Source organism: Chionomys nivalis (genome assembly GCF_950005125.1).
Source record: "Chionomys nivalis chromosome 23 unlocalized genomic scaffold, mChiNiv1.1 SUPER_23_unloc_1, whole genome shotgun sequence".
NCBI lineage: Eukaryota > Metazoa > Chordata > Mammalia > Rodentia > Cricetidae > Chionomys > Chionomys nivalis.
In genome coordinates this window covers 1528741-1554510 of record NW_026646869.1, presented here as the reverse complement: position 1 = coordinate 1554510, position 25770 = coordinate 1528741, and the positions used below count along the sequence as shown (strand labels likewise).

Below are 25770 nucleotides of genomic sequence, written 5' to 3'. Positions count from 1 at the left end.
CAAGAGCTAGTTCCAGGACAGGCTCCAAAACCACAGAGAAACCCTATCTCGAAAAACCAAAAAAAAAAAAAAAAAAAAAAAAAAAAAAAAAAAAAAAGAGCCAGTGCTCTTAGCAGCTGAGATCCCTCCTCTATTGCCACCCCATTTTGTACTTTGAAGCCCAACATAAACAAAGGAAATAACTTGTGGCTCCATGCTGGAATCTTCAGACTGTAAGAGCATTTGTCAAATGCACAGCATGAACCCAGCATCTGGATATCACCTCCCAGTGTACCCTGATCTCCGCTACTGATGACATCACAATGACACCTGCACGCAGTGGATGATTGTCCACCCATGTGCACCTACACCCCACCTACCCCAAGGAAGGTAAAGACTGGGCCCATGTGGCTCAATCAGTGGCTCCAACCCAATGGCCCACAACTCGACATCCCACCAGCACTGCCCTGCCGAGTCTTGGGACCTTTCTTCACCACTTACGTCCACAGCAGGTCTGATTTCACAAATTTTTCTTTATTTAGAAAAGCAACATTTGATCAGGGATCACAGAGGCTACAGCAAGGTACAAGGAAATAAAACAGACCAGGACATGACTGCTAGCCTTCAACACTGTGCATCTGACTGTGACTAAGATAGTTTTGACACTGGGATATCCAGAAGCAAATTTGCTGTCACTCTAGCCTCAAGGGTAATCGGTTCCTGCCACAGGAGCTCACCATCTAGGAGTGAAGGAGGTAGTCAGGTCAAAGCAGTTGTTAGCTCACTGTGCCTCGGTGACTGCTTTGTGTGGCAGATGCTCTGGAGGACATGAGCTAGATGGGAGCTGGAGAGGAGCAGAAACCTTGGGCTTTCAAACCCACCATGTCTCCATCCAAGGTAAGTTTCTTGTCCAGCATCTCCTTCAGAGCGAGCGCTCTGTCCCACAGTCACAGCCATACTGGAGTGACTGAAGGCCAAATTGGATGGATTAGAACTGAATGGAACCCTTGTCTTTGTTCTTTAAATGCTGGCCTAGAGCTCAGTGATATTCATGCTGGGCCCCAGAGCACACAGGTTACATCGAGTGCCATGCCCTGTACAACTTCTGCTGAGTGCAAGTCAAGCCAAAGAACCTTCCTCTCAACAGCACAACCACCCAAGAAGCCCCCCCCATTCATGCAGGGCTAGTCGAAGGCAATGCGCAGACTGCGCTCCTGCTCCTTGCGGCGGCCCTCACACACGCGGCTGGCCTCTTCCACTCTCCTCTGCAGCAGGGCAGAGCTTTGGTCCACCCACTGTAGGGAGTCCATGTGTGCATTGAGGATCTTGCAAATCTGCTGCAGTGGGTCGCTGGTGTCTGCAGGACCACCAGCCATGTTCAGGTGCTCGATGATATCCTTGAGGTCCTGTGCCATGCGCTTGAGCTGCGCATCAATGTTCTCAGCCAGCTTGAAGGTCTTCTCACGCTCCTCGTCGGCATGCTGAAGGTAGATGGTGCCACTCTGCTCCTTCACTGACTCCTCCAATGGGCTCAGCAGGTCCTCCAGTTCCTTCTGCTGTGACAGGATGAAGTCTAGCTCCTGATCCAGCCGCTTCTGATCCAGCTTCACCTTTTCCACTTCCCGATGTAGCGTGGTGATCTTCTCCCCGTTCTCAATCAGTGTGCGGTCCCAGGCATTGACCTGTGTGGCCTGCTGCAGGAAGTGCCGCTCCTGATCCTCCAGCTCCAGGCTCCACTTGTTGATCAGGCTTTCCAGCTGCGCATAGGTCATCGCGGGGCCGGTGGCAGTCCCTGCTGCACTGCTGGAGCCAGGCAGAGCAGTCCCAGTAGTGGCCACACTGCTGGGACCAGCTGACACTAGGGGTTTCAGGCTCAGGGCAAAGCCAGAGGTTGTGGTGGAGGTGGTCGTGGCAGAGGTGGTGGTGCTGGAGATGGTGGTGGAGGGGCCAGGAGCTGCCCCAGGGGCCTTGAGGCTGAAGCCCAGAGTCCCAGCACTAGGAGTGGCTGAAGTTGTCACTGGAGCTGAGAGCGAGAGCCCTGTAGCACTGGATGAGGCAGGAGCAGGCGCTATGGAAGCAAAGAGTGTGGACCCTGCACTGGTGGTGGCAGCAGTAGGTGCAGCAGCAGCTGGCTGTGCTGTTCCTGCTGTAGTCGTCACCAGCGTGGCTGGAGTGAAGGGAGAGCCAGACAGTGCTGTGGGCTGGGTTGAGCTGCCCACAGAGCCAAGGCCAAAGCCAGAGGCTCCAGGCTGGGACGCACTGCCGCTGGTGAATGAGAACCCCGTGGAGCCAGGAGATGGAGCAGAAGTGTTAGAGGACCCAAACACAAAGCCGGTGGGGGCTGTCCCCTGGCTGGAGGTGCCAGCACTTGAGATGGCATTGGTAAGGGTGCTACTACCAAGTCCAAAGCTGCCAGTGTTGGCTGTGGCTGATGTGGCAGCTGTGTTACTCAGGTTGAGCTTTGGGGTATTGATCCCCAGGGAGAAGCCAGTTCCTCCAGAAGCAGGTGTTGTCCCGAAGTTGAATCCTGGTGTCTGTGTGGTTGGGGTCTGTGTGGTGAGTGAGAAGAGGCCAGTGGAAGGGGTGGCTGCAGTTGTCTGGGAGGGAGCCCCAAAATTAAACCCTCCAGTGCCGGAAGAAGAGAAGGAAAAGCCAGTGGCGGGTGTAGTGGTTGCAGTCTTCGCAGTGCCAAACGTAAAGCCGCCAGTAGGGGCCCCGGTGCCTCCAAAGTTAAACCCACTCATGGCTGTGGAATCTCCAGGTGGCAGCTGCTCCGACTCTGGGACAAATCCGTCAGCGTCTGCAACCTTGGGGAGGTTTCTAGAGCAGAGGAAGTGACATGGTCAGATGGCAGTTTGGGACAGGCAAGCTCAGTGGTGTGGAGGGTGGCGGGCTGGATGCAGAGCTGGCAGCAGCCCCGCCTCATCCTTTGCTAACCCAACCAGCTCCAGCAAACCAACTGGAGGTGAGTAACCTTGGACATATGCAGCTCCGAGTACCAGCTCTTCCAGGCTGCCAGCACTCGCCTTTGATTCTAGAGGCAGAGTAGGCCTGGGCCCTCCAAACTCAGGGTGGGCATGAGAGCCCATCCAAGTCAGTCAACTAATTTCATCTGGGGTTCTCCTCTAGGTAGAACAAGCAGCTGGCCGGGCGATGGTGGCGCACGCCTTTAATCCCAGCACTCGGGAGACAGAGGCAGGTGGATCTCTGTGAGTTCGAGACCAGCCTGGTCTACAGAGCTAGTTCCAGGACAGGCTCCAAAGCCACAGAGAAACCCTGTCTCGAAAAACCAAAAAAAAAAAAAAAAAGAACAAGCAGCTGCCACCAATGAGTGGAAGGGACAAAGAAAAGAGAGAACATTCAGTAAGCCAAGAGCAGCCATAGTTCACCCTTTAGAGCACTGGATTCTAACTGAAGCAGCTCCAGGCAGTGAGGAAGGTGACAGGGAGCAATGCAGGCACCAACTAGGAGGCAAGACTTTTTCCCATCAGCACTATGGAGATAGCTGGAAAGCTGCCATCATATCCCCAGGTCACAAACTAGCAGGTGTGAGACGGGAGCCAGTAGAGTGGACCTGATGGAGTCACGGCATTCCCCCATTCTGGCGTGGGGCAGAGACAGAGATGTAAAATTGAGCAGCCTACACAACACCACAGACACACATCCCTTGTAGAATGAAAGTGAGGCAGAATGTCCCCTTTAGAGCTCAGTGACCATCCCTTCTGTGGGCAGCACTGCCCAAAGGCTCATTCCACAGCGGAGAAGCACCACTGGTGGGCTTCCAAATTGTGTGTGTGTTGCGTCTTTTTCAGTTGTTATTTACCTTTTCTTTGGAGAGATATTCGCTGGGACCTGCAATTCACCAGTTAAGTTAGGTAGGCTGGTGGGCGAGAGAGCTCCAGGGACCACCCATCTACACCTCCTGCACTGTCATTACAGCACTGGCCACAATGTCTAGCTTTTTCATGTGGGTGCTGGGGATTGACCCTCTCAAATAATCACTCTATTGATCAAGCCACCCCCCAGCAACTGACATTTTGTTCTCAGGCTAGCTTCAACATTACAATCCTTTTTGCCCCAATCTTTCAAATGCAGGGATGACAGGCACACACTGCCCCACCTGTCTGCTGTTCTGAGTTGTGAAAGCAACTGGAGGAGAGCAAACCCGATGCCAAGTGTAGCGGATCTGAGTGACCCAGTCCTTCTCTCCACGTTAACAAAAACAATAAGCCTCTCTGAGCTCAGTCCTGCCTCAGCAAAGTGGGGGGTGGCACCTAGTGTGCTGAGCAGCTGATATGAAGACTTGATTTAGGGTACTCACTGTCCCTTTGACATTTTCAGAGTAAGAAGGAGGTTTGCGGGCAGCGCCAATGGCCAGCTGTGCAGTCCCTGGAAAAGCCGGTGTGGCTAACCTCGGCTTTACTATGAATTTCATCTGTGGCCCTGCTCGTGAGTCATCAGGCCGTGACGAGAATGCCAGCAGTCCTGAGGCTTCTGGGCAGCAGCCCCTGCCCACTGTGGGGACAGTGCACAGAAGGGTAATGGGACTCAGGAGGAAGTAAGGTCGGGTTCCATTTTCCTTCACTGAGGACAGCCAAGGTCTGCTCTGATCTGGGCCCTGCCTCTCGAGCTTACAGGAACTTCTGGGGAAGAATATTTTACTCTCAAAAGGTCATGGCAGGTCCACGGGGGCCTCTGCTAGCATCCAGACAACTCTGGTTTGAGAGAGACTTCATTGTTGGTGAGTTTTAGCTGCCCAAGACCCAATCAGTTATGCTTCATACCTCAATTCTTAAGAACTCAGTGTACGCTTTTGCTATTAGTAAACCACAGCTGAAATTTCCATTTATAGAAAGCTCACTGTAGTTACTAAAAATTATGTCAAGCTTCCATGGTACCACAGTGTTGTGACACTGTTTAAAGTCACCAGCTCAGACCACAGTGCCAGGACATGTGGAAGTGCAACTATAGGAAGGGAAGCCACGAGGCCACTAAGGACTAGGGAAGGAGGGCCTGGAGGAAGGCAGAGACTGAACAACAGGAGGATCGTGCCCACTTCTGGGAAGGAACCCAAGTTCCCGGAACAGGCACCTGCCAGATAGTCTATGCTAATGTGACTTATGGTGGTGTCAGAGACCACAGGGGTGACCCTCAGGACTCAGATGACCCCCCTGGCTTCAGACAGGCACTCAGTTGCACCTGGAACGTGGTTCTCCTCCTAGTCCGTGACACAATCCTCCTGTGACGCTAATGGTTTGGCTACTCATACTGTCTCTGTTAGGACAGCTATCAGTGTGCAGCACCGTGTGTGAGGTCCCGGGACTGCAAGGAGAGGACCACCCAAATCCTGCCAAACATTAATAGTCTTGGTTTCGGGCATCAGTACTGGCACAGCCACAAGCACCATACTAATAACTTTTTTTTTTTTAAAGATAAGCTTTCATTATGCAGCCAAGAACTCAACTATGTACACCAGCTCAGAGGCCCACCCACCTCCACATCCTACTGACTCAGACTCTTTGTTAAAGAAGCTACAGGGGCCTGGTAAGTATAGGGCTAAACTGGAAAAGAAGTTGGAAAACAATGGGCTGGGAGGAAGGTGAGGTGGTAAGGCAGGTCAGGAACTTCAACTGCTCTGGTGACAGAGATAAGCACAGGGAAGCCTGACTCGAGTACATGATGACTCCTAAGCCTTGGAAGCCCTTCAGCTGCAGCCCTTCCATCTTCAGCACAGGACTGGCTTCTAGAGCCCAGGGAAAGGAAGCAGCTAATCCAAGGTAGCAGGCCCACAACATGGCACACGGGCTAGACAGCCACACTGAGGCCAGAAGAGTCACCCAGGCTGCTGAATTCTCCCCAGTTCCACACCCTCCTCCCACCTCCTGGGATTTCTGATGTGAGCTGAGCCTTAATGGCTAGGGACGGTTCCTCTTGCTTCCTTCTGTGTGCTGTGTCACAGCCGGCATGCCAAAGTCACTCACACTCCACCTGGACACTCATCCACATGAAAGCTGAGCACTGTGGCAACAGTGCTGTTCTCAGCAAAGCAACGGATATCCCTAGTACGTTTTAGAAGAGCTAGTGTGATGGGAAAACAAACAAAAACAAGGCAGGGTGTGTCTTATGTGGCTAAAGGGCTTGACAGACACAGATGAGCTCAAGATGGAGATGACCTCTGGTGACCCACTTGCACACACAGGTCCCCCAGCAGAGTGTTGTATTTAAGATGTGCTACATTTGTTGATGCTGTGGAATTTTTTTAACGATGTAAAGATGTGTTGCCTTCTTTTATGTTGCATTTGTTATCTCTGTGAGGCTGTGTTACTTTGCCTGTCTAAAGCACTGATTGGTCTAATAAAGAGTTGAACAGCCAACAGGTAGGCAGGAGAGAGGGATAAGACTAAATAGGAGAGGTCTAGAGAACAGAAAGGTGTGAGACAGGAGAAATGAGAAAGGGAGGAGAGGAGAACTGCAGGGACCACCCAGTCACCACCCACAGAATAAGAAGGAAAGAGGTATACGGAACAGAGAAAGGTAAAAGCCCAGAGGCAAAAGGTAGCTGGGATAATTTTTAAAAAGAAACAAGCCAAGCTAAGGCTGGGCATTCTTAAGCAAGAACAAGTCTCTGTGTATTTATATAAGAGCTGGGTGGCAGGACCCCCAATAAGCAAAAACAGTCTTTCTTTCTTTTTAATAATAGCGCGAGGAGGCAGAAGAGCCAACAAGTCAGAACGCTGGGTCACATGGTGTCATCCCATTTCCTTTGAATCTTGCCCACGGTGGTCAGAGAGCAGCCAGAGGGAATCTAGCATGAGGTCAAGGAACAGCTGGAGATGGGGGAGGGGGCAATGTGCAAGAGCGAGGTCTTACGTGAGAGCACAGTAGGTACTGCCCACCAAGACCCCAGCAGCAATAAGCAGCTACCTGTGACAGCCTGACCATGGATACTTGCTTAGTTCTGGACACTATGGAAGTGCTCATGGCTAGTCTGAACAAGAGCTGGTAACTGCCACATTACATCACAGCACCAGCCAGAGCACCACTCAGCAGGCCCTGGAACCTTCCGGAATGGAAAACAGGATAAAAGAGGGTATGGGATGTAACCTCCTCAAGAACACACAGAGGCCTGGGTCAGTCACGTGGAGATGGAAGTCCTGATGGCACCCTTACCCTAGACTCCTGCTGCCCCACATTCTTACAGGGCTTTCCTGTCAGCTACCTGGCACGGCGCAGCACAAGGACAAGGAGCAGGCTTCCTCCTAGTCCTGGGCTCTGAGTCTTAAGGTTGCTCCCATGCCTCAAGTTCTCCATCTGAAAACAGTAAGGGTGTTAAAGAATGGATGGAAATCAGATCCCTGTCAGGGGCTGGCTGAGGAAAAAAGCCGCCAGTCAGGTTTTGTCCTGGCATACAGTCAACGGCCACCAGGTGGTGCCATGATAACACAGAGCCAGGAAAGAACTGGACAGCAGCTAGCTCTCTGAAGGAACCTTCTGGAGAGAGACAGTTAATAATAGTCCTCCCACTCCTATTCCACCCTTAATAGTTTTAAGAGCTCCAACAAGACGCACATAATGGCACATGCTTGTACTCGCCAGCACTTAGAAGGTGGAATCAGGAGGAACGAGGGTTCAAGGTCTGTCGCCTACCCAATGAACTTGGGACCAGCCTAGGATTATGTCTTTTAAAAAACAAAACAGGGGGCTGGAGAGATGGCTCAGTGGTTAAGAGCACTGCCTGCTCTTCCAAAGGTCCTGAGTTCAATTCCCAGCAACCACATGGTGGCTCACAACCATCTGTAATGAGGTCTGGTGCCCTCTTCTGGCCTGCAGACATACACACAGACAGAATATTGTATACATAAAAAAAAAAAAAAAAAAAAAACCAAAACAGGGTGCTTTCTCTTCTGCTGCTGCTTTTGTGAGCAGCACACCCTTCTAACCAGAAGTCTTCCCTTGCTGAGACATAAAAATCTGCAGGAAAAGGTCCATGGCAGGACCAAAGGTCACTGCAGAGGAAAGACAGAAGACAAAGGCATGACAAGGGGGAACCTGAGGGCTGGGAGAGATGGTTCAGCGGTTAAGAGCGCTGGCTGCTCTTTCAGAAGACTGGGGTTCAATTTCCAGCACCCACATGGCAGCTCACAACTGTCTATAACGCTAGCTCCTGGGGTTCCAACACCCTTACACAGACATACACGCAGGCAAAACACCAATGCACATAAAAATAAATAACAGGGGGGGGGGACACCTGATCCCCAGGAGGCCTGGCCACACTCCAACCCCCACAATATGCCCCATGTATCCTTGGAATCACTGCACTCCCACGCCACCACTTCTGTCAGGGAGGAAAACTCTCTAACCCTCAGGAAACAAAACCAGCTTCATGTTTCCTCCAGTGCCTTCTAGCTGAAAAAGGCTGAGGCAACCTTAAGATGGCCAGACCAGAGGAGAGACCAGGTCCAGTGGGGGACCCTGTCTCAGTAGGGTGGAGGAAGAGACCTCACATGGCTCCCTGTCCTCCACAAGCATATGTAACAGGCTTTTATGGACCGCCAGCCCCTAAACCCCGACACGGAGAGTTATTAATTATGAATGCTTGGCCTTAGTTTAGGCTTGTTCCTAGCTAGCTTTAAAAATCAGAAAGTAGCCAGGCGATGGTGGCGCACGCCTTTAATCCCAGCACTCGGGAGGCAGAGGCAGGCGGATCTCCGTGAGTTCGAGACCAGCCTGGTCTACAGAGCTAGTTCCAGGACAGGCTCCAAAGCCACAGAGAAACCCTGTCTCGAAAAACCAAAAAAAAAAAAAAAAAAAAAAAAAAAAAATCAGAAAGTAACGTTCATTTCTATTAATCTGTGCTGCCCCAGGGCACATTTACCTTATCCTGCTTCTTTCCTCCATGCCTGTCTGCCTGGCTCACTTTGCTCTTTGCCCAACAGCCCCACCTATCCCCCTCTGCCTAGCTATTAGCTGTTCAGCTTTTTATTAGACCAATCAGGTGCTTTAGGCAGGCAAGGTGTAACAGCACACACCTTTACATAGTCAAATATTCCATTCTACAACAAGCATGTGCACATGTGTACTTGAATTCACACCTGCCTATAAATGAGCAGTCAAGTGCCTGATCCTCCCCACACCTGGTGGTTTGATCACACGTGGCTTAATTCAATACTAAGGTCCTGATCCCAAGCCACCGCTGACCCAGGCTGTCAACCTATGCTTCCGTCTAGGGTCCTTGAGGAATGGAGACCTGGCCTTGAATTTTGGATTCTGCTGCCCTAGGTGTTGGGATCACAAGTCAACACCACCATACTCAGCTTTTCACAGGAAAGTTTCTAAATATGTAGGCAAACACATTCTATACTTTTTCTGTCCAAACACAACAATAAGGGTCTTGGGGGACAGCATCAGGTAAAGGCACTTGCTGTAAAGCAGCTGTCCGGCGTTCCACCCATAGGACTCAGAGAAATTGACTCCCAAAAGCTGTCCTGAAGCCAGGCGGTGGTGGCGCATGCCTTTAATCCCAGCACTTGGGAGGCAGAGGCAGGCGGATCTCTGTGAGTTCGAGGCCAGCCTGGTCTACAAGAGCTAGTTCCAGGACAGGAACCAAAAACTACGGAGAAACCCTGTCTCGAAAAGAAAAAAAAAAAAAAAAAAAAAAAAAAGAGCTAATTCCAGGACAGGCTCCAAAGCCACAGAGAAACCCTGTCTCGAAAAACCAAAATAAATAAATAAATATAAAATTAAAAAAAGCTGTCCTGACTTCATGCAAACAAGTGTGTACACCCACATAAAATAGAAGTGCCTTAAAAAGGCTGCTACTCAAAAGCATTTGTTTTTCTGTATTTATCTCAGAAATTACAATCCGCTGTAATGTGATGTGTTTTCCAAGATGGCAATGCCACCCCCGCCACCACCAGGACCAAGCACAACTACTACCTTGGAGACCAGTAGTACCCTAGTAGACTTCAAGGTTGGTATTCATGACCTGACTGAGGCAGTGAGCTAGCTACACACACACACACCCCAAGCACCACACGGACACTGAACACACGCTCTGCCTAATCTATATGCTAAGTGGTGAGGGGTGGGAGGGAGTTTCCTGAGGCCCTGGAAAAAGCTCATGAGGTTGGTTTGAATTCTGGAAGGCGATGAGAGGGGGAAGAAGGAGGCCGTCACCTGCTCCTTCTGCTCCCTCACTCCCTAGCCAGCAGGTGTCCAGCTACTACCATACTTCTTTCCCATATGTGCACACGTCTACGACTTTTCCATCAAGTCTCAAGGTAAAGGGGAAAAGAAGCCAAGAGAATCAAGAGGTCAATACCAGCTCTGACAACAAGATCTGGTCTCAAGCAGTAACAACAAAAATAGAAGGCATTGTTTGAAGCAGGCATAGTCTCTCACTGGGTAGAGGACAGGCATGAGGCTTTTGGTGGCACTGATTAAATCATGTCCCCGTGTGTGTAATGACTACATCTGCATGTCCTCAGCCTTCTCCCTCCCTCCTCCAGAGGAAACCTTCTGTACATCAGAAACCAGTCCACAGCTAATTAGCAATTACATCTTCCTTACTCCCTAGGGCCTCCACCAGCAAGAGACAAACAGTCACCAACTCCCAAAAACCTAACCAGCTCAAGTGCTTCCAGGAGCCTGTAGCAGAGAGGGCTAAAGGAAAGGTTTTGAGGTAGGGTCCTTCCATTGGCTAGGACGAACTTGAACCCCAGGTTTAAGCAGCAACTCTTACAGGTGCACACAGGTCTCAGTAGGGTTCTAGATGTACCAGTTTGAGACAGATTCTCCCCTGCTCTCAGCCCCTGCAGCCAACACACCTGGCCTGATGGTACCTTTACTATTCAAGCAGTCTTTACAGCCTGGCCAGATAGTTCATGACCATAACCCAGCATTTGTGAGGTTGGGGCAGGAGTACTGCCTGGGCTACACAGCAAGACAGTTTCATAAAGGAAAGGACTGGAGAGCTGGCTGGAGTTTATTATTGCTCTTGCAGGACATTAGTTTGGTTCTCAGCACTCACAACAGGTGGTTTACAACTTCTAACTAGTTCTAGAGTTGCCTTCTGGCCTCCTTGGGCAAAGCACACACAGGGCACATAACCTTACAAAAGCTCACACAGAGAAACGAAGGAGCTCCACAGTGCTCTGAGTAGCTCCTGTAACATTTCCCTTAGGGACAGACTGTCATTAATCCTTCTCTGTGTATATCACAGACTCTCCCTGTAAGTTGCTTCCAACTTGTTTTTCACTCTGGCTGCTGTTGCAGTCCATGGTTGGGACATATCCATTCACACCGCTTAACAGACACTCAGGAAATTAATTTTTCTCTGTAAACAAACATCATTATCCCCTCCAGCAGGCTTGGGAAGCCAGCTTCCAGGTACACTTGGGGTCAGCTGCTGCTGGCTGGCTGTGTAGCAACTGTGCCCGGCAGCCTACCACTCACTCATCTGAGGAGGCTCCAGACCTTTCACGCCCACCACACCCACACAACATTAATAATAAACACAGCTGGCCACTTAACACCCAACACAGTAAGCAGGACAGACCTGTGGGGCCAACAAAGACAGCAAGACACAGCTCAGCCTACAACACCCATTGTTAAATGTGATAAAGGCATTGGTTAGTCAGGTCCATGTCTCTTCCAACCCAAACTACCACAAAACTCAGATGCCATCCACTGAGTAAGCAAAATAAAACCACTCCCGCCAACTTTACCTGTCCTTTAGAGCGGACAGCCAACACAACTGAGCTACAGGACCATACATCAAACAATGTCAAACTCTGCTTATAACAGTACCAGAAGTCCCAGGAAATGGTGTCAGGCTTCCCCAAAACGTTGTTAGGGAAGGGTCCAGGGAAGCTATTACAGGAGCCCCTTGTTAAGAAGCTAAGCTTCAAGGTGGGAAGGGGTAGTGATCTCAGGTTACCACGTCCTTCTAGACAAAGGTCTGCTCCTTGGAAATTCTCATCACCACCAGCCTCCTGAAAATCCATGTCAGACCACAAAGATGCTCCATTTCACAACCACTAGGGTAGGCCACAGAAGAGATGAACTGAGGTGCTGTAGGGTGTGGCAGACACTTTGCAAACAACCCGGAAGTGGCTTGAGGTCAGTTTCTTTCAACAAGGCACCCATGGCCTCTGCACAGCACACTCTTGCCTTGCACACATATCTCCAGGGCATAAAACCAATGGAGGACTAAACAGACCTGACACATCCATCCATGAACTATGTTAGTCTCAAAGAGTAAGAAGCCTGTTGTAGTGTATGCAATTCCAGCACTTGGGAGGCTGAGACAGGAGGATTGATAAAAGTCTAGGACAGTCTGGGCTGTACAGCAAGAACCTGCCCCTAAATGAATGAATGAATGAAGGAAGGAAGGAAAGGAGGTGTGTGTGTGGGGGGGGTGTCAGGGGAGGAGGCAGGGAGACAGCACAGTACCATATAGCTCTGCTTGGGAATGAGTCCCAAGAGCAAAAGACCAGTAAGGCCATTGCTAGGCAGGCCAGGACGGGCGGAATGGGTTGAAATGAGTAATGTCAGGAAGTACCAGAGCGCCTAGTGGACTCCTGTCACTGTGCCCTTCCCGGGGCCCTTTTCTCAGCAGCAGCTTTCTGAAGAGGCAGTGAGGGAAGGCAGGGCTCACCCAGGCTGTATGGAATGGTTTCTCTAGGAATTGGGCGATAACAGGCTGCAGGCAAGGGCAGGGTGCCCCCCCCCCCATTGTCCCTTTCTGTGGCTCTGGGAGTAAAACCAGTGCCTTGTATGCCAAGAGGGCCCTATTACTAAACTAAGCCATACCCTTATCCCTTTAAAAATTTTTGTTGACAGTCTCAAAATTGCCAGGGCCTCAAAATTAACCACTCTAGTCTCCATCTTCAAGAGCCAGGGTTATAAGCCCGTACCACCAGGATAGGCATCTCTTGCCCTGAGTGAGGTGGGAACCTGCTACTGTCAAGAGAACTTAGTAGCTGCCTGCTGAACCTCTCCTACAAGGGATTTTCCCTCTGTCTAGCCTACCCAGCACAAGACCCCTCTAGTCTTCCAGTCCATCTCAGGAAATATCCCAGATCATTCCCAGGATCTGCTTAGGTGCCACTCTCAAATCTAACTCGGCAGAAACAGAGAGCGTCTCCTGTCCCCAACTGCTATGGATGTAGCCCAGGTGAGAGGATCTGGTAGCCTTGTCCTCTCAGTGTCTCCCAGGAGTGGGGTCTGCCCACCTGCTGAGGGGGCAGTAAGGAATCTAGGGCTCCTGGGAGGTCTTCACATTATGGTTCATACCTATTTCCTGCAGGCCGCAGTTAGGGCTCATGCCAGTAACCCTAGCACTGGGGAGGCTGTGGGAGTACAAAGGGCTATAGTAATCCCCCTGACCTGTGTGGCACAAAGCAACATCCATGGTACTACCAGCCAGGCAAGACTGCAAAGAATGTGGTCCAGCATGGTGATGGACTACTGTGCGTTATCTCTCCATAGAGAGCAACCCCAAAAGTAATCAAGCATCTAACCAGTTCCAGGGCAGCTCCTGACCCCCTGCTAGCATATATAATCCAGGGAAAGCCCAGGTCACCCTTTAGCTCCGTAGGAGGTGGCATCCGGTGGGGCATAAAAGGCAGCTAAGGGGCACTAAGGGTCAAGGACCCCTTCCAGTAGCCACCTGTTTCTCCACAGTCCTGTTCTGTAGGTCCCTCCCTGCAAAGGTTCTCAGAAACTCTGGAATGTGGTACAGCCATGAAGACTCCAACCTTCCCCATTCCATGCTAAAGCTCCAAGGGACCAGATACAAACTGTGGGGGTTTCAAGTTTTTCTAAAGTACGCAGTAATAGTCCTAACTTGAACCTTGGACAAAATCTAGACTCCTGTCTTCCCTATCAACTCAGCAGTTGCCCAGTAAAACCAGCAATCTCTTTCAGATGTGGCCCGGATGTCAAGAGGGCTCTCCTGACGCCTGGGTCCTTTCACAATTGACCCTCTCCCACCATTGCTCTGAAGTGGCTGTCATTGTCCCCGTTTTCTTCACCAAGATGCCAGGCACACAGTCATCAGGACTGGCTTCTAGGTTCCAGAACACTACAGAGTCAACTGTCGCCAGTCTCCCCAGCTCTTTCCTTCTGTAAGGGCATGTATCTTCTAGATGACACAGGCTGAGAGCAAAGATGTGGCAGGCTGGATAATGGCCACCCAAGATTCATCCACACCAGTTCCCACGGCCTGGGAATATTACTCCACTGGCAAAGCATTCTGTTTAGACAAGTTACATAAAGGCTCTTCCAAAACTCAGTTACCCTGAATTATCTGAAAAGGCCCAATGCACAAACACAGGGCTTCTACAAGGAAAGCAGGAGGCTCAGAGGAAGAAGTGGCTAGGATGGAGGCGGAGTTAGACCCGAGGGATACAAGGGGCCACAGCCTCAAAATGAGGTTACCTCTAGATACTGGTATAGCCAGGAACCCAATGCCTTGGGAAACCCCAGAATTCTAAGGTGGCAAATGTATGCTGTCCAAGTCTTTTAAGTTCCCATCCATCACAGCAGCAACGGGGAACAAATGAGTGCAGGTTACATTCACAATGCAGGAGCTGGTGCAGAAACATGGGGCCAACCTGACAGAGACGAGAGTTACAACACAATCCACTGGAGAACTCTGAGCACCTGGCCACGTGGCACTGCCCTTTCCCCAGCTGAGCTGGCCTTGGCCTTCCTGCCCTTGTTTGCCAGGACACCCACCTCCAACCCCAGCCCGCTGGCCTTAGTGACACAGCCTAACTTGCTCCCTAGCACTGTGTGGGGATTATGGTATCAAGTTCCCTGCTCTGACACAAACCACTCGTTCGGAAGTGTACCTGCTATCTATGGGAGTGTGGGGGGCAGCGGCACAGTGCTGAGGACTATGGGGAGGATTCTGGGAAAGAACCAAGTCTGATCTTGTTCCCTATGTACTGGAGGAGATGGTCATGACACAGATATCCGCCCATCTGTTAGGCAGGTCAGAATGTAGAAGTATGGTGAGACAGGAAGGAAGCTACACCAGACTCGGATCTCCTAGGAGCGTTCCCTCAGCTACAGCCTTAGTTCACGCACCCGAGCATTACAGTGTGTGCTGAAGGCTCATCTCCCCGTGCCAGGTAGGTCCTCTTAGGAAAATGAGCCAGATACGATGCCACATGCACGTACACTGGGAAATCAACTGAGAAGCCAGTGCTCACTCTACTCTGCAGATGGAAACCAACCCTTGGCCACAAACAGGCCCCACAAAGCCCAAGCCTTTTCTATCACAGGGCTGTTCCCTCAATTGGGAAACCAGGGCTTGCTGCAACAGTACAGGCAATGTGGGAAGCAGCTGGGTGGACAAAAGCAAAGCTACATAGGAAGTGTTACAGTGAGAGCCCTTTCTTTGCACACTAACCAGAAATTAAAAAGCAGATCCAGTACAGTATGTCTCCTCTAAGGCAGGCTGGTACAGATAGCATCTAGCAACTGAAGCAAAGAACAAACCTGGGGAACAGTCTGGGTTTGAGGACTCATGGGACCCTGGCAGGGTGGGGGAACCCTGTCCTACCTATCAAGGACAACTGTGGCCATGCACAATTCTCTTTCCCTTTCCAAGCCCCAGTCTTGTCTTTCATAACCAAGTTAGGAGCCTCTGGGATGCCAGGCCCTTTCTTAGCACAAAGCCCCAGATACTCTGGGTTCTGCCCAGGCACACCCCTCCAAGTACCCCTCCCCACTGCTGCCAGGGGACCTTCTATCCAGAGATTTGTTACCTAGGAGCTGTTTCCAGGTGCTTTGTGCCCCCCCCCTCCGAGAATTCCCCTCACCCCATTCCTACCCATCAGAGCCAGGGCTGATGCAACTGCCTGCAACCAGCCGCCTCACTCCTCAGCACAAGCCCCTCCGCACTAGAAAAAAGTTCCAAGCAGTTCCACCTTTGCTCCTGGCTCCCAACAGGACTGCCTTTTTTTTAAATTTTTTTTATTTTTTTAAAGGACAGGCGAGGCTGCCATCTAAATCTGGGTAAAAGTCAGAAAGTCAGGGAGAGAATGACACACGATGAACACACAAGTCAGACCTGGGTACTGGACAAGGCTCACAGGCCTTATGCCGACACACCACAACCACACAAAGTGATGGCTGTACACATGCTGAGAGGGTCATGGCAACTAAATGTGGAAAGCAGCACCCACACAGCACGACTGAGTCAAGGAGGATGGGGGGAAGGGCTGCATCTGGGTGGGGCGCTGGGACAGAAAAAGGGTGTACAGACCCTTGGTTGTGACTGATGCACCAAGGGGGAAAAGAACCGGCCCGGCACCCCACTCTGCACAGTCTTTGCAACCTTTCTGCTTATTCCAAAAGTTTATTTTAAAATATCAAATTCACCAGGTGGTGTGGGCATGCCTTTAATCCAAGCAGATGGATCTCTATGAGTTCAAGGCTAGCCTGGCTTACAGAGCAAGTTCCAGGACAGCCAGGGCTATACAGAGAAACCCCATCTCAAAGAAGCAAAAATAAATGAAAAACAAAAACAAAAAAACAAGGGAAGGAGCAGCACCAGCACTGCAGCACAGCATACAGTCTCAAAAACAAAATGTCACGGGAAAAGGATCAGGGATGCAGTCTAGGTGGTAGATGCCTGCCTAGCATGTATGATGCTCTTGGGTTCATTCCAGCATTACCTACAAAGGGTATGGTGGTGCACATCTGTCATAGGTAAGAAGACTCAGTAGCACAAGGCCAGCCTCAGTTACACAGACAAGTTCAAGGCTGGCCGGGAATGCAAGACCTTCAAAACACACTCTCTTTCTCTCTAGGGTAGCAGAAGGCTTGGCCTGTTAAATGCAAGGCATCCAAATTCAATCCCTAATACATCACACAAGAAAAAGTGTAAGACCAGTGATATTTTGAAAGCATGCCAGTGGAGACAGAACACACCCATTTCTGTGTCAGGGGCAGCCTTCAGGTAGCTACCTACTTTGTGTCAGTGACTAGCTTTAAGCACACTCCACACAGACTTAATACAGCCCCATTGCTGGCAAGAGAGGACAGACTCTGAACACAAATCGTGCCGTTACAGAACCTGTGCTCAAATACTGGCAGAGGACAGCAGAGTGCCCACTCCAAGGGGAGATGGTCAGCTCCCAAAGACTTTCTTCCTGTAACTTTCAACATCAGTTTTTTGCATCTGCTTTGAATCTTTTTCTCTTTTACAGTCCCAGGAATGGAACCCAGGGCCTTGAAAGCAGCATTCCACCGTGGACCTACAACCCTGCCCCAAAAATAGACTCTATTTTGAAAATCAGGGTCTCCCTAGATAGGCCAAGAGCTCACTTTCTAGTCCAGGGAAGTCTTGAACTCCATTTTTTTTTTTTTTTTGATTTTTTGGACAGGATTTCTCTGTGTAGCTTTGGGGCCTGTCTTGGAACTCGCTCTGTAGACCAGAGCTGGCCTCTAACTCCTATCCGCCTGCCTCTGAGTCCTATGTGCTGGGATGAAAGGCGTGCATGAGCACTGCCCCCCCCCCCACTTTTGAGCTACCACTTGGTGGCTCATGCCCTGACCTTGACTTCCAACACTCCTGCAGGCCCTGCCTTTGAAACTGTTTTCTTTTTTTTTTTCTTTTTTTGGTTTTTCGAGCCAGGGTTTCTCTGTGGCTTTGGAGCCTGTCCTGGAACTAGCTCTGTAGACCAGGCTGGTCTCGAACTCACAGAGATCCGCCTGCCTCTGCCTCCCGAGTGCTGGGATTAAAGGCGTGCGCCACCACGCCCGGCTCTGAAACTGTTTTCTTAAAAACACAGTGAGGTCAGGCAGGATGACCTTGAACTCATGATCCCTTCTGCTTCCATCTCCCAAACACTGGAATTACGGGTAAGCACCAAACCTAGTTTATTTAGGTGGTTCTAGGACAGAATCCAAAGCTCCTGAGTGAAACAGGCAAGCATTCTACTGAGCTCCACCTCCAACCCATAAGGCGGCTCTTGACTCAAGTCTCTCAGCTGCTACAAATATGACAGGTAAGCTGACTTCCAGATGGAATGACTAGATAGAGATGGAAACCGAGCGGGAACCACGCATCAGCCTGGGGGAGGACAACAGGGCTTCTTTTACTAAAGGGGGAATAAATGTCCTATTTTAGACAGGATGGGGGGGTCAGTAAGAGGCCAAGGACCGAAAGGAAGTCAGAGCAAGGGGCAAAACAAAGAACCAACCATCTGATAAGACAGCCGAGGAGGTCAGCAGTGGCGATGGTAAAACCCTGAGAGCGGCCACAGAGACGTGGACATGTTATGGATGGCTCAGGGTCTGGGAGGAGAAACCGAGGGGTGAAATCAGGCGACCAGGGTTCTTAACTAAAACAGAATACACAGAAGTACCTGAAATGACTCTGGGTAAAAGCTATCAAACACGATGTTCCATCTCTGGGACCCACATGCTGGGAGAACCGGTTCCTGACTACCACACACATATACAATAAATGTTTAAGAGGGGCTGGAGAGATGGCTCAGAGGTTAAGGGCACTGGCTGCTCTTCCAGAGGTCCCAAGTTCAATTCCCAGGAACCACATGGCGGGCTCACAACCATCTGTAATGAAATCTAGTGTCCACTTATATATAAATAAATCTTTTAAAAAATTGAGCTAAGAGCCCTGTGCTCTATTTGTGCGTTTAGACGCCTGTCTATACACACTTCTGAGGCATTATCTTGCTGTTTCTGCTTTGAACTCGGCTATGAGGCCTAAGACAGATTGAACTCGCCATCCCACGATAGGCTCGACCCACGAGGGCTCTCGGGGCGACATCGGTTGGGGAACTGGTGGCAAATTCGTGAACCAGGGAGAGAGAACGAGAGCCGAGCTGGCTGCGGGCATGACAAAGATGGGGTAGGATCCCATCAAATCAGAAAGGGCCCGAGCCCCCGGCATGAAGCAGAGGGTGGAGGGTCTGGGCGACTGGCGGGCCCGGGGTCGCCACCGCCCCGTCGGGGCCACGCAGGGGCGGGGCGCGGAGGGATCTGGCGGCCTGCGCTGCGCCGCCCCCAGTATATTTGTGCCCAGGCCCCGGGGCCGCCTCATTCTCGATCTTCTCAGAACCACTTCTCCTAACGCTCCCGCCACGTCGCCTCCGCCCGCTCGGCCTCCGCCATGGCTCTGTAGCCGTGATCCCGTCGTGCCCCTGCCCCGGTTCCGCGCTCACCGCGCCTGCACTCTCCGCTCCCACCGTCTGTTCAGCTGAGGCCGCCGCCGCCTCCTCTCCTTCCCGCAGCCATGGAGTGAGTAACCGCTCGCCCCTCCCTCGCCAACCGCCTTTCCCGCCCTTTCACAGAGCTCGCGGGGCTTCACGGGCCGGCCTCGTGGGGGGCGCAGAGTGATGAGCCACGGGCGCGCAGGCGCAGAAGAGGGAAAGTAGTGGCCGCGCGTCCGCTGAGCATGCGCACTTGGCTCGAGTTGTGGGGGAGGGTGCTATAAGATTTGGTCGCGCACCGTTGCGCCTGCGCGGTAGTTCCCAGAGGGTCTTCCTTCCCTGGTGCGCACGCGCATTAACCCACCCCACAGCCTGAACTACGAAGGGCAGCCAGTACATGGCTAAACATGCACACTAGTGGCGTAACAATGGCCTGTTTTCAGGGTCTGAGCCTGCGCTAACAGAAACAAAGGGTGGGGTTTAGAGAGGCGGGGTTCCTTGAGGCGCTGACTCAGGCCTCCAATCAGGCGCCTGCTAGGGCGGTGACTGGTTTAGATTGACAGGGAAGACAAGGTTTAAGAACGCCTTTGATAGGTGGCGCTATGGTCATAGGGGCGGGGCCTCTGGGACTCGCTAGTTGAGGGCGGGAACAGCCGAGTGGGCGGGGCTTCTCGCACTGGCTGCAGAAGTCACCTAAAATTTTGAGGGTAGAATGGGATTTAAGAGTGACACTGATGAAGGGCCCAGGCCTGGCGGAGTTCCTCTCGGGACCCCTGCGGAGTCGGTGGACTTTAAAGGGAGCAAAACCTGAAGGAATATTGATGACGAAGGGACATGGCTAGAAGAAAATTCCCTTGGGATTCAAATTTTTCTGAAGAGGAGTAAGATGAGGCGGGCAGGAGGGGTGGAGGTAATTCCCCTGGGAAAACTTTAGGTTTCTGTGCTGAGGGAGGAGACATGGCGTGGGCGTTTCCGCGAATCCCCTTGGGAATATGTGGAGCCCTGGAATTTGGAGAGAGAAAGAAGTGCGAGTTGCCTGTGGGTCGAGCCGCTTTTGAGCCAACCCCACCCCTCTTGTCTCCCTCACAGGTCCTCCGCCGTCGTCTTGGTGCCTGTCTTCACCCAGCTGAACAATCTAGGAAACTGCCTCCCAATTGCTGGTGCCGCCTCCGCTGCCTTTGGCGTCCTCCGCCTTTGTCCCAGCCATGTCACTCCTGGCGACCCTGGGGCTGGAGCTGGACAGGACCCTGCTCCCAGCTAGCGGGCTGGGCTGGCTCGTAGACTATGGGAAACTCCCCCTGGCCCCTGCCCCCCTGGGCCCCTATGAGGTCCTTGGGGGAGCCCTGGAGGGCGGGCTTCCAGGGGGGGGAGAGCCCCTGGCAGGTAAGAACAGGTAGGAAGTAGAGATGGGTTGAGCTGGAGGCAGGGAGGGGCGGGGCACAGGGAAAAGGAAGAATTCACGCGTTCACGAGATGAGTGCTGAGGGCCTTCAGGGTGCCTAGCACTGTGCTAGCTGCTCAGGGCTCAGAGCTCATGGAACATCAGGACACTGACAAGAGCCAGAAGTAGGAAACGGCGGCTGAGCGGGAGTGAGAGTGACGTTCTCTAAGCAGACAGCTTCTGAATGAGTGAGGGCTGAGGGATGAGAAGAAAGGAGCCACGAGAAGGCCTGAGGGTGGTTCCGTCAAGGCACTCTGGGCAGACATCATTCTCTTCTGACTATATAGCAGATGCTTGGCTCACACTGGGATGTCGGTAACTAAAGAGCAGGCGCACCTGGTGGCGTGTGCCTGTAGCTCTCCCTGTCAGGCTGCTCCCCGTCTGCAGCCCACGGGTTGCAGGCCAACCTAGACTTCTCAAAAACAGAAAAAAAGAATGAGTAAAGACGGGGTGTGAGAGAGAAAGCGATCCAGAGAGAGAGGAATCAGCCCCTGGGGAGAGGCAGAGAACTGCTGGCAGCTACAGAGCAGGCCCAGCCAAGCAGCCGTACTGTAAAGAGAATGCTTAGAGAAGCAGTAGCTGACTTTGGTTGGGTGGATCATTAGGTGGTTGACTGTTTCACTGAGTGGTTGGCCCATTATTTCATTGGTTAGTTCATAAATTAGGTGGTTGATTGGTTGACCGACTTGACTTATTGATTGGCTTGTTCATTGATCGCTTAGGGAGTTGAATAGTTTTATCAACAAGTTCCCTGGTAAACTGTTTGATTGGCTGACTGGTTGGTTTGACTGGTTCATTGGTTAATGTGTTAGCTAATTGTTGGCTGGTGAACTCTGGTTCATGGGTTACTCGGTTGGTTACTGAACAGTATGCTTGGCTGACTGGTTGGTTGTCTCATTCACTGTTAGTGGATCAGTTTATTGGTTGTTTGGTAAACTATGGTTGGCTGATTGATTGACTGACTTGTTCATTAATTAATGAATTTGTTGGTTGGTTTGTTGTGTGATTGGCTGGTTCATTGGTTAGTAGATTATTGGTCAGTTGGTTAGCTGGTAGATTCTGTGGCTCACTGATTAGTTGGTTAATTCATGGTTAGTGGCTTGGTGGGTAAGCTAGCTGTTCTGTTGACTGCTTGACTACTTGGTGGGTGAGTGGGTTGCTTGCTTGGTTGCCTGGTTCATTGCCTGAGTTACTGGTCTGCTGTCAGGCTGGCTGGTCATTTGTCACATTGAGTGAATGGGACATGAGTGAGCACCAGGTAGGTGAAGCACAGACCTCAGGGGCCTTTTATGTTCCCCCTCCATCAGGTGACGGCTTCTCTGACTGGATGACAGAGCGGGTTGACTTCACGGCCCTCCTCCCTCTGGAGGCCCCTCTGCCCCCAGGGACCCTCCCTCCACCATCCCCAGCACCCCCTGACCTGGAAGCCATGGCATCCCTGCTCAAGAAGGAGCTAGAACAGATGGAAGACTTCTTCCTTGATGCCCCACTCCTCCCACCACCCTCCCCCCCACCACCACCACCAGCACCCTCCCTGCCCCTGCCCTTGCCCCTGCCCACCTTTGACCTCCCTCAGCCTCCTCCTCTGGATACCCTAGACCTGCTGGCTGTCTACTGCCGCAATGAGGCTGGGCCATGCGATGCAGACCTAGCAGCCCTGCCTGTCCCCCAGCCTCCTCCTCCTCCTCTGGCCCCTCTGCCTTCACCCTCCCGCCCAGTCCCCTATCCTGGTCCTGCCACCACCCGAGGGGACCGCAAGCAGAAGAAGAGAGATCAGAACAAGTCAGCGGCTCTCAGGTACCGCCAGAGGAAGCGGGCAGAGGGCGAGGCCCTGGAGGGCGAGTGCCAGGGGCTGGAGGCTCGGAACCGGGAGCTGAGGGAGAGGGCCGAATCTGTGGAGCGGGAGATCCAGTACGTGAAGGACCTGCTAATTGAGGTGTACAAGGCCCGCAGCCAGAGGACCCGAAGCGCCTAGGGTGCAGGTCCAGCTGGAGGAGGGAGGTCCATTAGGAGGTCCGTTATCCCTCCACCCCCAGCCGTACTCCACCCCTGCTTCACTCTCCTATCCCAGCCATGTCTGGATTTCCCCACCTACCCCCATTGCGGGTTATTTGGCTTAGTCAGTTTCCGTAGCCCTTCAGTGCAGCTAAGGAGCCAGGGCCCTCAGGGAATTTGAGGACCCAGCCTGATCTCTGGTTTCTGGAGTCTAAAACAAGTGTGTTTTTGCAGGTAGTCCTAGTTGGGTGTGGGAGGGCTGCTGGGCCTGGCATGGAGGTAAGGCAGGAAGCCCCTCAGGGTAGCTGTGGATAAGACCAGTCAGGGAGGGAGGGTTAATGAGGGGACGTGGGATCCAAGTGATAGGCCAGCCAAGGGAAGGAGCCGCCTCCTCGGAGCAGGAGATCTGCTGGCCAAGGGAGAGGAAAGGGTGGCTGTAGTTGGTAACTAGGGGTCATTTTAGCTCTGGGAGAGAATCAGTGTTTTGTAAAGGTGTTGGGGAAGGGTCGCGTCTAGTGGGGTGAGCATCCAGGGGTTATGGGCACAAATAAAATGCAGAATTTCCTGTGGCCTTGTGTGTCTTATCTTGGAGGGGAGATGCTGGAGAGAGTGGGTCTCAGGCAGTCATAAAGACAGATGAGAATAAACCAAAGGGCTGGGACTGAAGCTCCGCAGTATGCGCCTAGCATAAGAGAAAGAAGTTGGGTGTGAGTGCTCAAGACTGCAGTCCCAACATTTGGAAGGCGGAGGCAGAAGGATTGCTCTAAGTTTGAGGCCAGCCTGGGCTACAGAGTGAGCCCATCTCTAACAAAACCATGAAGCCAAACAAAAGCAATATTTGTTCTTTGTCAAGTATATCCACCTGGTGAGACCATGAGGTGTGATCAGTAAAGACACAAGTGCCATGCCACATTGAGACCGAGGCGGATAACTGTTACCCTGGCAGCAGAAGAGAGACAAGCCACTGGTAATCGGAGCAGGTACACACTGAGGAGGCGGCCATCAAACAGGGCTGGAACACTGTGGTAGTGGGCAGAGGGGCTAGGAGGACAGCTCCATAGGTAAAATGCTTGCTCAGCACACCTGAGGGCCTGACTTCAGTCTCCAGAATAGGTCCAGATACACAGCTGGCAGCGAGCGTCCACACTACTCTCCCCGAAGACCTGAGTTCAGTCCCCAGCAGCCACCTGACTGGTTCATGGCCTTGCAGCAAGCAGTGTGGGGGATAAAAGATTGTCAGTGAAGTTACAGTCTAAGGAAACAGACTGAGAGGGAAGAAGTGTCCTGGTGAGGCTGTGAGGAAGCTGGCTGAGCCCAAGAAACAAAGGCTCCAGAGTGGGCTCCCATCTCTGGGAAGGAGTCAGTCTTTAGAGTAAGCACCTGCAGTCTGGTCTGCTTGAGGGATCTGTGTTCCCATAGTAACTGGCCAGCCACGAGGTACATTTGCATTAGTGTGGTTTATAGTGGCCATGTTGAGCCAGCCAGAGCATCAGCTTGACCTTTTGGGGAGTTGCAGACTGAGTACTGGGGTCACCCTCAGGAATGTTTGAATCTGTGCAGCATTGTCACCGGAGCTCCTCTTACCAGGTCACCTATGGACACCCTACCCTGGTTCTGCTCTGCTCCCACAGTGGCAGATGAGGTCCACTAGCAGCTATGCATAAAACCCATCATGGCTGGGGAAGCCCTGTGTAGCCAATGTCCAAGAGGTTCTGGGTCCAGTCTGAAACTGATGCCTATGGTTTACAGGATATTCAATACTGTGTGTGCAAAGAGGAGTGAGGGACAACAGGGGAGGTCAGTGTGGAGCCAAGCCCTGGGTGGCCTTAACTCAGTGTGGAGAGTGAGCTTGGCCTCGGGATAATCCAGCAAGCCCCGTTAGGACTATGTCCATGTGCTCCTCTTAGGGGGGCTGGGGTGTGGCTCAGGTGGGAAAGCGCTTCCCAGCAGGCACGAAGCTCTGGGTTCTAACCTAACCTGCACATGCCAGGCCTGGTGCACCAGGATGGAGGATCAGGAGCCAAAGTTTATCTTCAGTTGTAAATTGATTTTGACGCCATCCTGGGCTACATGTGACCTTTCAAAAAACAAGACTGTTGTGGATGTCACGGCGCCAGAGTGTGGATTCACGTGGGTCTGTGAAATGGAGACTCAGAGACATTTTGCAAATGAACTTAAGCTTCTGCAGCTGCAGGGGTCCCAGCCTCGGTAGACTGAAGAATTTTCCCTTTGCCCAGGGCATTTTTATTTTTTCCTATATTTGCACTTTAGCCAATAGATTTCTATAAATGAAGCTTTCAAAAATACAATGCCAAGTGCAATACCAGATTCAGACGGTACCACGGTTTTCCTGGTTGTCCCCCAACCAAGTTTTGCATAGTTTGTATCCATGGGAAACTCTCAGACAAGATTCACATGGGACAACAGAAGGTATCTGTAACACAAAGGGTTTGTGAAGAGCAGGCCTTCAGCATGGGGCCTAGAGGACAGAGGGAGAGGACAGACCCCAAGACCCTGTGTGAACCTCTGAGACAGACACTGCCCCCTTGATCTGCTCAGGCACCCCAGAGCAGAGGCCCCTCCCCATGTCTTCTCCATTCTAGGGGACAGCTATTTATAATGAGTACAGAATGCTGGTATGGTTCAGCTTCATTCTCAGGAGTCAGATAGTGCTGTCCTCTCTCTTTCTGGGTGTCTGAGATGCTGTTAGCGTGGAGATTCTGAGGAAGTGGGAATGGAGTTTAATCTTTTGAATTTCCTCTTCTGTTTTTATTTTATCCACAAACACCATGACTGTAGGTGTATTTTTCTGACCCTCCTGCCAGCTCCCAAATCATGACACAGAGACTTGTTGATTATGAAAGCTTGGTGGTGTATACATACAATCCCAGCATTCAGGAGGCAGAGGCCAGCCTGGTCTACAGAGTGAGTCCCAGGACACACAGAGCTACACAGAGAAACCCTGTCTCAAAAAAACAACCCCCCCCCAAAGAAGAAGTTTAAAGTCTCTCAGTTGCTCTTATAAAATAAAAAATAAACACTTCAACAGGGAAGAGCATGGCATAGTCACAATCAAATTCTCAACTGTGTAAACAACATAATGTCCAATGTCTGAGATCCATTCACAATTTTTTGGGATCCTCTAGAGGACTTGGGTCACTTC

The 25770-nt window shown here is 51.6% G+C and overlaps 3 protein-coding genes across 5 annotated transcripts in view; 1 reads left to right on the top strand and 2 right to left on the bottom strand.

The window, feature by feature from the left end:
* The window catches only part of Il4i1 (interleukin 4 induced 1), a 28199-nt gene extending 8951 nt beyond the window's left edge, over positions 1 to 19248 (bottom strand). The window contains exon 1 of the mRNA XM_057760994.1: positions 19185 to 19248. The gene's annotated coding sequence lies outside the window, so the exon portion shown is untranslated. The remainder of the gene's footprint in view (positions 1 to 19184) is intronic.
* Nup62 (nucleoporin 62) lies at positions 150 to 19318 on the bottom strand. Its single transcript, XM_057760998.1, has 2 exons — positions 19185 to 19318; positions 150 to 2799 (listed from the first exon to the last, which is right to left on the bottom strand). The coding sequence occupies exon 2, from the start codon at positions 2721 to 2723 to the stop codon at positions 1164 to 1166; it is 1560 nt and encodes a 519-aa protein (XP_057616981.1). The 5' UTR covers positions 2724 to 2799; positions 19185 to 19318; the 3' UTR covers positions 150 to 1163.
* On the top strand, positions 19054 to 23168 carry Atf5 (activating transcription factor 5). 3 transcript variants are annotated; one of them, XM_057761004.1, is made up of 3 exons: positions 19054 to 19260; positions 20262 to 20555; positions 21920 to 23168. In XM_057761004.1, exons 2-3 carry the CDS (start codon positions 20378 to 20380, stop codon positions 22585 to 22587), a joined length of 846 nt encoding a protein of 281 aa, XP_057616987.1. In that variant the 5' UTR covers positions 19054 to 19260; positions 20262 to 20377; the 3' UTR covers positions 22588 to 23168. The 3 variants fall into 3 exon arrangements, with proteins under 3 accessions (XP_057616987.1, XP_057616988.1, XP_057616989.1); XM_057761005.1 differs by lacking the exon at positions 19054 to 19260 and adding an exon at positions 19862 to 20053; XM_057761006.1 differs by lacking the exon at positions 19054 to 19260 and adding an exon at positions 19862 to 20082.
* Positions 23169 to 25770: the final 2602 nt, after the last annotated feature.

Bases quoted from the DNA above. Each gene is read 5' to 3' on its own strand.
- Nup62 (XM_057760998.1), bottom strand. From the start codon at position 2,723: ATGAGTGGGTTTAACTTTGGAGGCACCGGGGCCCCTACTGGCGGCTTT.
- Atf5 (XM_057761004.1), top strand. From the start codon at position 20,378: ATGTCACTCCTGGCGACCCTGGGGCTGGAGCTGGACAGGACCCTGCTC. The intron at 20,556-21,919 runs GTAAGAACAGGT...CCCCTCCATCAG, and splicing joins GGGGGGAGAGCCCCTGGCAG to GTGACGGCTTCTCTGACTGG.